Source organism: Mustelus asterias, chromosome 16, assembly GCF_964213995.1.
Source record: "Mustelus asterias chromosome 16, sMusAst1.hap1.1, whole genome shotgun sequence".
NCBI lineage: Eukaryota > Metazoa > Chordata > Chondrichthyes > Carcharhiniformes > Triakidae > Mustelus > Mustelus asterias.
This window is the reverse complement of record NC_135816.1, coordinates 11,509,523-11,522,196: the sequence shown is the minus strand read 5'-3', so window position 1 is coordinate 11,522,196 and position 12,674 is coordinate 11,509,523. Positions and strand designations below refer to the sequence as shown.

Genomic DNA, 12,674 nt, shown 5'->3' with positions numbered 1-12,674 from the left:
GAGGGTGGGGAGTTGGATGGGGTACAGTGTGTGTGTGTGAGGGTGGGGAGTTGGATGGGTGCAGTGTGTGTGTGTGAGGGTGGGGAGCTGGATGGGGTACAGTGTGTGTGCGAGGGTGGGGAGTTGGATGGTGTACAGTGTGTGTGTGTGAGGGTGGGGAGTTGGATGGGGTACAGTGTGTGTGTGTGGGGGTGGGGAGTTGGATGGGGTGCCGTGTGTGTGTGTGTGGGGTTGGGGAGTTGGATGGGCTACAGTGTGTGTGTGTGTGTGGGGGTGGGGAGTTGGATGGGGTACAGTGTGTGTGTGAGGGTGGGGAGTTGGATAGGGTACAGAGTGTGTGCGTGAGGGTGGGGAGTTGGATGGGGTACAGAGTGTGTGTGTGAGGGTGGGGAGTTGGATGGGGTACAGTGTGTGTGTGAGGGTGGGGAGTTGGATAGGGTACAGTGTGTGTGTGAGGGTGGGGAGTTGGATGGGGTACAGTGCGTGTGTGTGAGGGTGGGGAGTTGGATGGGGTACAGTGTGTGTGTGTGAGGGTGGGGAGCTGGATGGTGTACAGTGTGTGTGTGTGAGGGTGGGGAGTTGGATGGGATACAGAGTGTGTGTGAGGGTGGGGAGTTGGATGGGGTAAAGTGTGTGTGTGAGGGTGGGGAGTTGGATAGGGTACAGAGTGTGTGCGTGAGGGTGGGGAGTTGGATGGGGTACAGAGTGTGTGTGTGAGGGTGGGGAGTTGGATGGGGTACAGTGTGTGTGTGAGGGTGGGGAGTTGGATAGGGTACAGTGTGTGTGTGAGGGTGGGGAGGTTGATGGGGTACAGTGTGTGTGTGTGAGGGTGGGGAGTTGGATGGGGTACAGTGTGTGTGTGAGGGTGGGGTGTTGGATGGGGTACAGTGTGTGTGTGTGGGGGTGGGGAGCTGGATGGGGTACAGTCTGTGTGTGTGTGAGGTTGGGGGGTTGGATGGGGTACAGTGTGTGTGTGAGGGTGGGGAGTTGAATGGGGTACAGAGTGTGTGTGTGAGGGTGGGGAGATGGATGGGGTACAGAGTGTGTGTGTGGGGGTGGGGAGTTGGATGGGGTACAGTGTGTGTGTGTGAGGGTGGGGAGCTGGATGGGGTACAGTGTGTCTGTGTGAGGGTGGGGAGTTGGATGGGGTACAGAGTGTGTGTGTGAGGGTGGGGAGCTGGATGGGGTACAGTCTGTGTGTGTGTGAGGGTGGGGAGTTGGATGGGGTACAGTGTGTGTGTGAGGGTGGGGAGTTGGATGGGGTACAGAGTGTGTGTGAGGGTGGGGAGTTGGATGGGGTACAGAGTGTGTGTGTGAGGGTGGGGAGTTGGATGGGGTACAGTGTGTGTGTGGGGAGTTGGATGGGGTACAGTGTGTGTGTGAGGGTGGGGAGTTGGATGGGGTACAGAGTGTGTGTGTGAGGGTGTGGAGCTGGATGGGGTACAGTGTGTGTGTGAGGGTGGGGAGCTGGATGGGGTACAGTGTGTGTGTGTGAGTTTGGGGAGCTGGATGGGGTACAGTCTGTGTGTGTGTGAGGGTGGGGAGTTGGATGGGGTACAGTGTGTGTGTGAGGGTGGTGATTTGGATGGGGTACAGAGTGTGTGTGTGGGGGTGGGGAGTTGGATGGGGTACAGAGTGTGTGTGTGAGGGTGGGGAGTTGGATGGGGTACAGTGTGTGTGTGGGGAGTTGGATGGGGTACAGTGTGTGTGTGTGAGGGTGGGGAGTTGGATGGGGTACAGTGTGTGTGTGTGAGGGTGGGGAGTTGGGTGGGATACATTGTGTGTGTGAGGATGGGGAGTTGGATGGGGTACAGTGTGTGTGTGTGAGGGTGGGGAGCTGGATGGGGTACAGTGTGTGTGTGTGTGGGGGTGGGGAGCTGGATGGGGTACAGTCTGTGTGTGTGTGAGGGTGGGGAGTTGGATGGGGTACAGTGCGTGTGTGAGGGTGGGGAGTTGGATGGGGTACAGCGTGTGTGCGTGAGGGTGGGGAGTTGGATGGGGTACAGAGTGTGTGTGTGAGGGTGGGGAGTTGGATGGGGTACAGTGTGTGTGTGGGGGTGGGGAGTTGGATGGGGTGCAGTGTGTGTGTGAGGGTGGGGAGTTGGATGGGGTACAGTGTGTGTGTGTGAGGGTGGGGAGTTGGATGGGGTGCAGTGTGTGTGTGTGAGGGTGGGGAGCTGGATGGGGTACAGTGTGTGTGTGAGGGTGGGGAGTTGGATGGGTTACAGTGTGTGTGTGTGAGGGTGGGGAGTTGGATGGGGTACAGTGTGTGTGTGTGTGGGGGTGGGGAGTTGGATGGGGTACCGTGTGTGTGTGTGTGGGGTTGGGGAGTTGGATGGGGTACAGTGTGTGTGTGTGTGTGGGGGTGGGGAGTTGGATGGGGTACAGTGTGTGTGTGAAGGTGGGGAGTTGGATGGGGTAGTGTGTGTGTGTGTGTGAGGGTGGGGAGTTGGATGGAGTACCGTGTGTGTGGGGGTGGGGAGTTGGATGGGGTACCGTGTGTGTGTGTGTGTGGGTTTGCGGATTTGGATGGGGTACAGTGTGTGTGTGTGTGTGAAGGTGGGGAGTTGGATGGGGTACAATTTGTGTGTGTGTGGGGGTGGGGAGTTGGATGGAGTACCGTGTGTGTGTGTGTGTGGGGAGTTGGATGGGGTACAGTGTGTGTGCGTGTGGGGGTGGGGAGTTGGATGGGGTACAGTGTGTGTGTGTGGGGGTGGGGAGTTGGATGGGGTACAGTGTGTGTGCGTGTGGGGGTGGTGAGTTGGATGGGGTACAGTGTGTGTGTGTGGGGGTGTGGAGTTGGATGGGGTACAGTGTGTGTGTGAGGGTGGGGAGTTGGATGGGGTACAGTGTGTGTGTGTGAGGGTGGGCAGTTGGGTGGGGTGCAGTGTGTGTGTGTGAGGGTGGGGAGTTGGATGGGGTACAGTGTGTGTGTAAGGATGGGTAGTCTATGAGGAACACTGCAGAAACACTGACACCTGCACACATACAGACACACTCCTCCCACACACACACACACACACAGACATACTTTCTTCTGTACCCAGGTCATTATGAAGCCAGCAAGCGCGGTATAGATTGTATACTGGCAGATCCATGCTGCACACACATACAATATGCCTTCAGCGTACACAGCAATCCGCCCACACACAGCAGAGGTGCAGGATGTACAGCAGACACACAAAGCTGATTCTCACTCGCAGAACGCCACACACACTCACATCCATGCTCACTGTACACTCTGACAAGCAGGCACCCACTCCAGTTTGTTGTACACATTACTCTCTGTGCTTGCTGCTGCCAATTCCACACCCTGACTCCCTGATGCTCAATATTTGGGAGAGCTGGTGGGGGCTCAGGGAGTTTCCCAGCCTCACCTGTACAGTTTGCAGACACTGTCGGTATTAACCCTTTCCCAAACCTCACCGCTGGCAGTGCTCACCTTCTGTTAACCCGTTGAGCACCGTGATAAGTATGTGGCAAATCAGAGTGACCGGAGCAGGAGGCTCGCTGTGTGAGACTGATCAGGTCCAGTTACTCCACTGGTGGCAGCTCTTTGACCAACACCAGAGCCAACTGGGGGTGTCGGGGGGAACAGAGTAGACCTCCCCAGATACCCCCTCCCCCTGCACACCGGGGGTGGGTTTTCCTGGAGCCAGGGCTGCAAACATCCGTGGGCAAGACAGGGAAATGAGGCGTTCACAAACGGGCAGTCCAAAAGCCCACATTTCACCCTGAAACATTCCAGTTTTGTTTCAGACGTCTCTCCCCCCCGCCCCCTTGGGTGTTCTCTGAAACAGCGGTGGAGGGGATTTGAATACATTTGCCTTTTTGGAAACTGAGCAGAATTTAACCCTCCCACCTCCCCCCTCAATCCTTGGGGTGGGGCGGAGGGGGGGGGGGGGGCGCAGGGGGTGGCAGGGCAACTTGGAGAGGTGCCCACAGTAGCAAAATAAAAGAGGCGCGTAGGGGGGCAACACTTTACCCATCGATCATGGGCAGCTCTGAGCTGAGGATGTCTAGTTGTGTCTCACTCCTTCTCCCACCCACTCACCCAGTGCAGGGAGAGAGAAAAAAATCTCCCTTTCAGGAATCTCACTGAAACTTTAATATCCAACACTTGTCTCAATGCACATCTGTGACTACCCAACCACTGTGGGTGCCAGCATGGACTTTGTCTACCCACCCCCACCACCCACCCAGCTACCCAGTCAGCCAGCCAGCCACCCCCCTACCCACCCCGACACCCCACCCTACCCCCACCCAGCCACCCCACTCCCACCCACCCACACCTCACCCCCCACCCACCCACCCCCCACCACCACATAGCAACCCCGCCACCCCTCAGACCACCCAGCCACCCACCCACTCACCCACGCAGTCATCCACCCCCATCCCCCTCCCCACCCAGCCACCCACCCAGTTACTCACCCTCCCAGCCAACCCCCTACTCACGCAGTCACTCACCCACCCCCACACAGCCACCCACCCCACACTATCCAGTCACCCACCCAGCCAACCCCCTACTCACCCAGTCACTCACCCACCCCCACACAGCCACCCCCAGCCAACCCCTACTCACCCAGCCACCCACCCACCCCCACACAGCCACCCCCCCCCCACTACCCAGTCACCCACCCAACCACCCCCACCACCACCCAGACCCCCAACCCCCCCCTCCCCATCCTGCCAGCCACCCCCCTCCCACCCTCCACTCCCCCAGACAACATCCACTGCAAACCATCCAGGTTTTTAACTTCACAAACTGTTGCAGCATTTTTTTTTTGTGACAGGAACACAGGGGTCGGTCAAAGCAAAGGGAGTTTAATTTTACACTGAGAAAAGGTGGCGAGAGGCAGCAACCTGTGACACTGAAACTCTGCCTCCCACCTGGCTGGGAGGGAGGGAGGAGGGGTGGGGGGAGATCTTGAAATGAAAAGAGGGATGTCAGTAAGCTTACCCCTCGCAGACAGTTTCTTTGTGTTGATAATCTTTGCAGCGTATTCCTGTCCGGAGAGTATCTTAACGCACCGCTTTACAATGGAGAAGGCTCCCCTGCAAACAGTAACAGATATTTTAGTTCATTCACCAGAATCAGACACACATCAGGAGAGAAGGGGTGGGGGGAAGGAAAGTGACACTAAAGGAGGTTTTGCTGTATTTTGCAGACGAATCCCTTACTTGCCCAACTCTTCATACATCTGGTATTCCTCGCTGAATCGAGTGCATGTTATCGTGGCCATTCTGACTTCTTCTCCAGGCTGCTCCTGTTGGGATCTATGCTTCTCTCTCTCTCTCACACACTCACTCTGTGTTTCCAAAGGCGCTAGTCTCTGAGCTTCCTTTGATTGACAGCTCACTACATGAGAGAGAGAGAAAAAAATGAGAAAATGCAACCAGCACAAGCCTCACTAGTTGGTGTGGTTTTTTTTAAAAATTCCTCCCTCTCTAGCTCAGTATCATTCTCCTCCCTCTGCCGAACTGTTTCCAAGGCAACAACATCCACAGAGCTCCACAAAAAAAAACTGCTCTGACACTTTGAATCCTGACTCCAGCCTTCACACTCACGTGTAAAAGAGGAGGAATGGAGGCAGGGGGGTGGGAGAGGGGGGGGGGGGGGGGGTGGAGGGGGGGACTATCACACAGTAAAAAAAAAGCCTGCCTGCAAATTGAACAGAGGTTTAAAGATCCCCCTTATACACACACACACACATACCTCTCTGCCAAGCACAGCAGTGATTGTCGAATTATGATTTGGAATGGAACAACTGTTACTGGGCTGGGGATTAGGCGGATAAAAGATTTGCATTTCTATAGCACCTTTCATGACCATCTGACACCCTAGAGCAATTTGCAGCTAATGATGTACTTTCCAAGCATAGGCACTGTTGAAGTGTGCTGCAAGCTTGTACACAGGGAGCTCTCGAACAGGACTGTGATGTTGATGGAGGGATAAATATCACTGAGAACACAAGGAAGAACCCCCCCCCCCCCCCCCCGACCCCCTTCCCCTCCCCCTCCTCCGCCACCTTTTCCCTTTCTCCAAATAGAACCATGGGAGCCTTTCAATTCACCCGAGAGAACAGATGGAGCCTTGGTGTAACACTCAGTGCTACAGTGTCACCTACATTCTTCTGTGCCAGTTCAGATATGAATCCACAACCTACCAATTCAATCGTGCTCCCCACTGAACCACCGTGGCCATAATGTGACAGAAGCGGCTGTGTCGCAAATTAACAGAATGAGGTTTAAGTAGTTTCTGAGTTCAGCTGATTGCTCTGAATGGGATTAGAGCTGTAAACTCCCCGCTATCGGCAATATATCCTGCAGCATCTTTGTAATGATGTATTGCTGCACTGGATACCATTGTTTGAACAAGTTTTAATGAGGGCTTTCTGGGATTGTTTCAAAGGTCTGCCTTTCACCTTATTCTTGTTTCCCCCACAATCTTCCTTCCTTTAGTTTGGTTAATGATGCTGTTTTCCAAGTTTTACATTGACAGGTCAGTCAAAGCTTCAAATCTCCCTTCCGCCCCGTTCCTTATTATCCCAACATCTTCACTGTGGGACTGGGAGGCTCATTGCAGAATCACCAATTCAAGATCCCTTGCAGCAGCTCAAAAATGTCATAGACTTCTCCTCCCTCCCCCTCCATCTCGCCCCCCTCCCTCCATCTCCCTCGCCCTCCATCTCTCCTTCCATATATCTCTCCCCCCAGCTCTCCCCCTCTCTCCATATTCCTTTTCCACCATCTCTCCCCCTCCCTCCATCTCCCGATCCCTCCATTTCCCCTTCCATCTATCTTTCCCCCCAGCTCTCCCCCTCTCTCCATATTCCTTTTCCACCATCTCTCCCCCTCCCTCCATCTCCCGATCCCTCCATTTCCCCTTCCATCTATCTTTCCCCCCAGCTCTCCCCCTCTCTCCATATTCCTTTACCTCCATCTCTCCCCCTCCTTCCATCTCCTCCTCCATCTCCCCCCTCCATCTGCCAATCCCTCCATCTCCTCCTCCATCTATCTCCCCCAGCTCACCATTCCCTCCATTTTCCCCTCCATCTATCTCTCCTCCCAGCTCTCCCCCTCCCTCCATATTCCTTTACCTCCATTTCTCCCTCCTTCTATTCCCCCATCTCTCCCTCTCCCTCCATTTCCCCTTCATCTATCTGTCTCCCCCCAGCTATCCCCCTCCCTCCATATTCCTTTACCTCCATCTCTCCTCTTCCTTCCATCTCCCCCTCCATTTCTCTCCCCTCCATCTCCCCCTCCCTCCATCTCTCCCTCCCTACATTCCCTCATCCATCTCTCCCTCCTTCCATCTCCACCCTCCATCGCCCCTCCACCTCTCCTCCTCACTCCGTCTCCCCCTCCATCCCCTCCCTACATTCCTCCCCCTCCATCTCCCTCTCCTTCGATCTCCTCCTACATCTTTCCCCCCATCTCCCACTCCGTCCAACTCCCCTCCATCTTTCACCCTCCCTCCATCTCTTCCCCTCCCTACATCCTTCCCCTCTCCATCTCCCCCTCCCTCCATCTCCTCTTACATCTCCCCCTCCATCTCCCACTCCCTCTATTTCCTCTCCATCTTTCACCCTCCCTCCATCTCTTCACCTCCCTCCATCTCCTCCTCCCTCCACCTCTCCCCCATCTCCCCTCCTTCGGCCTACATCCTTGTCCAGCTCCCTCTCACTCGATCTTATTCTACATTTGTCTGCCACCCCTTGGTCCCTCCTCACTCTGTCTGCCTTCCCTCTGCCCCCCACTTTCCTCAGCCATCCCTTCAATGAACAGGAGTTTAAGATCCAAGCTTTGCAATGCACGGCCAATGCTTACTGACTGACTACATCTGCCAGCATCAGATGGTAGCACTTTCACCTTTGATCCAAAAAGTCATGGGTTCATAAAATCCAGGCTGACTCTCCGGTGCAGCAATGAGTGAGTGCTGTGCCGTTAGAGCTGCCATCTTTCAGATAAGCCAATGAGCAGAGACCCTGTTTGTCCTCTCAGATCCCATGGTCCTACTGTGAAGAAGGGCAACAAATTCTCCTGGGTCCCCCTGTCTAACGTTAATCCATCATCCAACACTATAAACATCGATAATTTCAGCTCCAACCACCAAGAAGCTGACCCTCTGGCAATGAGAACTTCTCAACCTGCATCATCAACTGTGACCACATATTATTAAAGTTTAAAGTTTATTTATTAGTGTCACAAGTAGGCTTAAATCAACACTGCAATGAAGTTACTGTGAAAATCCCCTAGTTACCACACTCCGGCGCCTGTTCGGGTACACTGAGGGAGAATTTAGCACGGCCAATGCACCTAACCAACATGTCTTTCAGACTGTAGGAGGAAACCGGAGCACCTGGAGGAAACCCACACAGACACGGGGAGAATGTGCAAACTCCACGCAGACAGTGACCCAAGCCGGGAATCGAACCGGGGTCCCTGGCACTGTGAGGCAGCGGTGCTAACCACTCTGCCACCCTGCTGCATAAATTGTGAGCACTTCTAACGAACAGGTACCAGAAGGCATCACACTCTGTGTATTTTGGGTGGGGTGGGGAGCCCCTAAGGGGGATACCTGAGGGTGGCACATGGGGGGGAGTTTCTCACCATATTGTTCATAAGTCGGGTGATGAACAAGTCCAGATGAGGCGGGGGGGGGGTTTGAGAAGTTAACCGCACACCATTCAATCTCAGATTGCCGCATAATCTGCTGTTCTTGAAGAGAGAGACAACGCATCTGATCTCCTTCTGAACGGTCTCATTCTATGATCCGATTAAAATGAACAATCAAACCCATTTTTAATCCACATTATTAAACAAGAAAAATTGATTCTCATTTAATAAGGCTGACATTTCTCAAATCTCCGCAAGTGACAGAGGGTTCGGGCAAGTTTTTAATCCTTCACACGGCTGCGTGTCTCTGGCCCCTTTTACCTTCTTCATGGTAAATGTTTTGTGTCTCGCGTCTCTTTGTAAATGAAAGAACCCAAAGATGCTGTCGAGGTCAATAAAGCTAGAGACCACCAAGGTGCAAAAGAGGAGATGAGGTATCTCGGAGCGCTGTGTTTCAAAAAGCTTGTACAGCAGATAGGGTGCGGGTGCAGAGGCTAAAGAGAGGGGATCCACAGATTCGAGGGACAACAACTTACATTTATGTAGCACCTTTCATTGTTGTTATTCGTTCACAGGTTGTGGGCGCCGCTGGCTAGGCCAACAGTTATTGCCCTTCGCACCAAAAATAGAAAATGTCGGAAAATCTCAGCAGGTCTGACAGCATCTGTGGAGAGAGAATCGAGCCAACGTTTCATAGAACATAGAACATAGAAAGCCACAGCACAAACAGGCCCTTCGGCCCACAAGTTGCGCCGATCATATCCCTACCTCTAGGCCTATCTATAGCCCTCAATCCCATTAAATCCCATGTACTCATCCAGAAGTCTCTTAAAAGACCCCAACGAGTTTGCCTCCACCACCACCGACGTCAGCCGATTCCACTCACCCACCACCCTCTGAGTGAAAAACTTACCCCTGACATCTCCTCTGTACCTACCCCCCAGCACCTTAAACCTGTGTCCTCTCATAGCAACCATTTCAGCCCTTGGAAATAGCCTCTGAGAGTCTACCCTATCCAGACCTCTCAACATCTTGTAAACCTCTATCAGGTCACCTCTCATCCTTCGTCTCTCCAGGGAGAAGAGACCAAGCTCCCTCAACCTATCCTCATAAGGCATGCCCCCCAATCCAGGCAACATCCTTGTAAATCTCCTCTGCACCCTTTCAATGGCTTCAACATCTTTCCTGTAATGAGGTGACCAGAACTGCGCGCAGTACTCCAAGTGGGGTCTAACCAGGGTCCTATAAAGCTGCAGCATTATCTCCCGACTCCTAAACTCAATCCCTCGATTAATGAAGGCTAGTACGCCGTACGCCTTCTTGACCGCATCCTCCACCTGCGAGGCCGATTTAAGAGTCCTATGGACCCGGACCCCAAGGTCCTTCTGATCCTCTACACTGCTAAGAATGGTACCCTTCATATTATACTGCTGCTTCATCCCATTGGATCTGCCAAAATGGATCACTACACACTTATCCGGGTTGAAGTCCATCTGCCACTTCTCCGCCCAGTCTTGCATTCTATCTATGTCTCGCTGCAACTTCTGACATCCCTCCAAACTATCCACAACACCACCTACCTTGGTGTCGTCAGCAAACTTACCAACCCATCCCTCCACTTCCTCATCCAGGTCATTTATGAAAATGACAAACAGCAAGGGTCCCAGAACAGATCCCTGGGGCACTCCACTGGTCACTGACCTCCATGCAGTGAAAGACCCCTCCACAGCCACTCTGCCTTCTGCAGGCAAGCCAGTTCTGGATCCACAAGGCAACAGCCCCTTGGATCCCATGCCCTCTCACTTTCTCAAGAAGTCTTGCATGGGGGACCTTATCGAACGCCTTGCTGAAGTCCATATAGACTACATCCACCGCTCTTCCTTCGTCAATGTGTTTGGTCACATTTTCAAAGAACTCAACCAGGCTCGTAAGGCACGACCTGCCCTTGACAAAGCCGTGCTGACTACTTTTGATCATACTAAACTTCTCTAGATGATCATAAATCCTGTCTCTCAGGATCCTCTCCATCAACTTACCAACCACTGAGGTTAGACTCACCGGTCGGTAATTTCCCGGGCTGTCCCTGTTCCCTTTCTTGAATATAGGGACCACATCTGCAATCCTCCAATCCTCCGGAACCTCTCCCGTCTCCATCGACGATGCAAAGATCATCGCCAAAGGCTCCGCAATCTCCTCCCTCGCCTCCCACAGTAACCTGGGGTACATCCCATCCGGTCCCGGCGACTTACCAACCTTGATGCCATTCAATAGTTCCAACACATCCTCTTTCTTTATGTCCACATGCTCGATCCTTTCTGTCCACCGCAAACCAGCAGTACAACCACCCAGATCCCTTTCCACCGTGAATACCGAGGTAAAGTATTCATTAAGCACCTCCGCCATTTCTAACGGTTCCGCACAAACTTTTCCCCCTTCACCTTTTAAGGGTCTTATGCCTTCACATCTCATCCTTTTACTCTTGACATATTTGTAGAAAGCCTTGGGATTCTCCTTAATCTTACCCGCCAAGGCCTTCTCATGACCCCTTCTCGCTCTCCTAATTTCCTTCTTAAGCTCCTTCCTACATCCCGTATACTCCTCTAAATCCTTAACACCTCCTAGCTCTCTGAACCTTCTGTACGCCTCTCTTTTCTTATTCACCAGGTTCATCACAACCTTCGTGCACCACGGTTCCCGTACCCTACCAACACCCCCCTGTCTCATCGGAACGTTGTCATGCAGAGCTCCAGACAAACATTCCTTGAAAATCCTCCACTTTCCTTCGGTACTTTTCCCCAAGAATGCCTCCTTCCAATTTACCCGTCTAATTTCCTCCCTGATGACACTGTATGTTTCGAGTCTGGATGACCCTTGGTCAGAGGTGAAGACAAAGAAAATAGGATGAGAACTTTTGCCTTTCCGTATTTGCCCTCAAGCATCCCAAGATGCTTCACAGCAGCATTGTAAAGCAAAGTTCGACACTGGGACACGTAGCTTGATATTTGGTCAGATGACCAAAAGCTTGGTCAAAATAATAAAAACAGAAAATGCTGGAAATACTCAGCAGGTCAGGCAGCGTCTGTGGAGAGAGAAACAGAGTAAACATTTCAGGCTGATGACCTTCCAGCTATCAGATAATTAATTATTCTGTTTCCAAATTCAATCTCTCCCATACATGTGTTGCCATTTTCCCAATCATAGAACCCTATTGCACGGTAGGAGGCAATTCAGCCCATCGTGTCTGCTCCTGCTCTTGGAAAGAGCTATCCAATTAATTCCCACTGTGCCACCACAGCCCTGCAAACACTTTCCCTTCAAGTATTTGAAGAAACATTGGGGTGAACAACAGGTTCAATGGTACAAATTTGAGGGGAGTACAGGGGCAGAGAGACCTCGGGGTGGCCAGGCAAAGTTGTTAAAAAGAGTATAGGATCCATGGGGTTATCAATAGAGACATAGAGTATAAAAGCAAGGAAGTGACGCTACAGCTCTACGAATCATTGGTCAGACCACATTTGGAGTATTGTGTTCAGTTCTGGGCACCTTATTTAAGGAAGGATGTTAAAGCCCGAGACAAAGAGTGCACCGTGGTTAGCACTGCTGCCTCACAGCACCAGGGACCCGCGTTCAATTCCAACCTTGGGTCGCTGTCTGTGTGGAGTCTGCACGTTTTCCCCGTGTCTGCGCCGGTTTACTCCGGGTGCTCCAGTTTTCTCCCACAGTCCAAAGATGTGCCGGTTAGGATGATTGGCCATGCTAAATTGCCCCTTTGTGTCAGGGAGATTAGCAGGGTAAACACGTGGGGTTACGGGGATAAGGGCTGGGTGGGATTGATGTCAGTGCAGGCTCAATGGCCTGCTCCTACACTGTAGGGATTCTATGATTCCATGATCAGGAACAGTACTGGAATGATAGCAGGAATGGGGAATTTCAGATACAAGGAAAGATGAGGGAAATTGGGCTTATTGTCCTTGGAGCAGAGAAGTTTAAGAGGTGACCTTATTAAGGTGATCAAAATGATGAACAATTTTGACAGGATAAAGCAGGATATTCTG

The 12,674-nt window shown here is 52.6% G+C and overlaps 1 protein-coding gene across 1 annotated transcript in view; it reads right to left on the bottom strand.

Annotated features, from left to right (window-relative positions):
- Positions 1-5,494, bottom strand: part of LOC144505449 (calcium/calmodulin-dependent protein kinase type II subunit alpha) — a 223,621-nt gene extending 218,127 nt beyond the window's left edge. Inside the window, exons 1-2 of the mRNA XM_078231553.1 lie at positions 5,182-5,494; positions 4,961-5,055 (exon numbers count right to left, since the gene is read on the bottom strand). Of these exons, the coding sequence (XP_078087679.1) occupies positions 4,961-5,055; positions 5,182-5,243 (157 nt within the window). The 5' untranslated portion in view covers positions 5,244-5,494. The remainder of the gene's footprint in view (positions 1-4,960; positions 5,056-5,181) is intronic.
- Between the last annotated feature and the right edge of the window lie 7,180 nt (positions 5,495-12,674).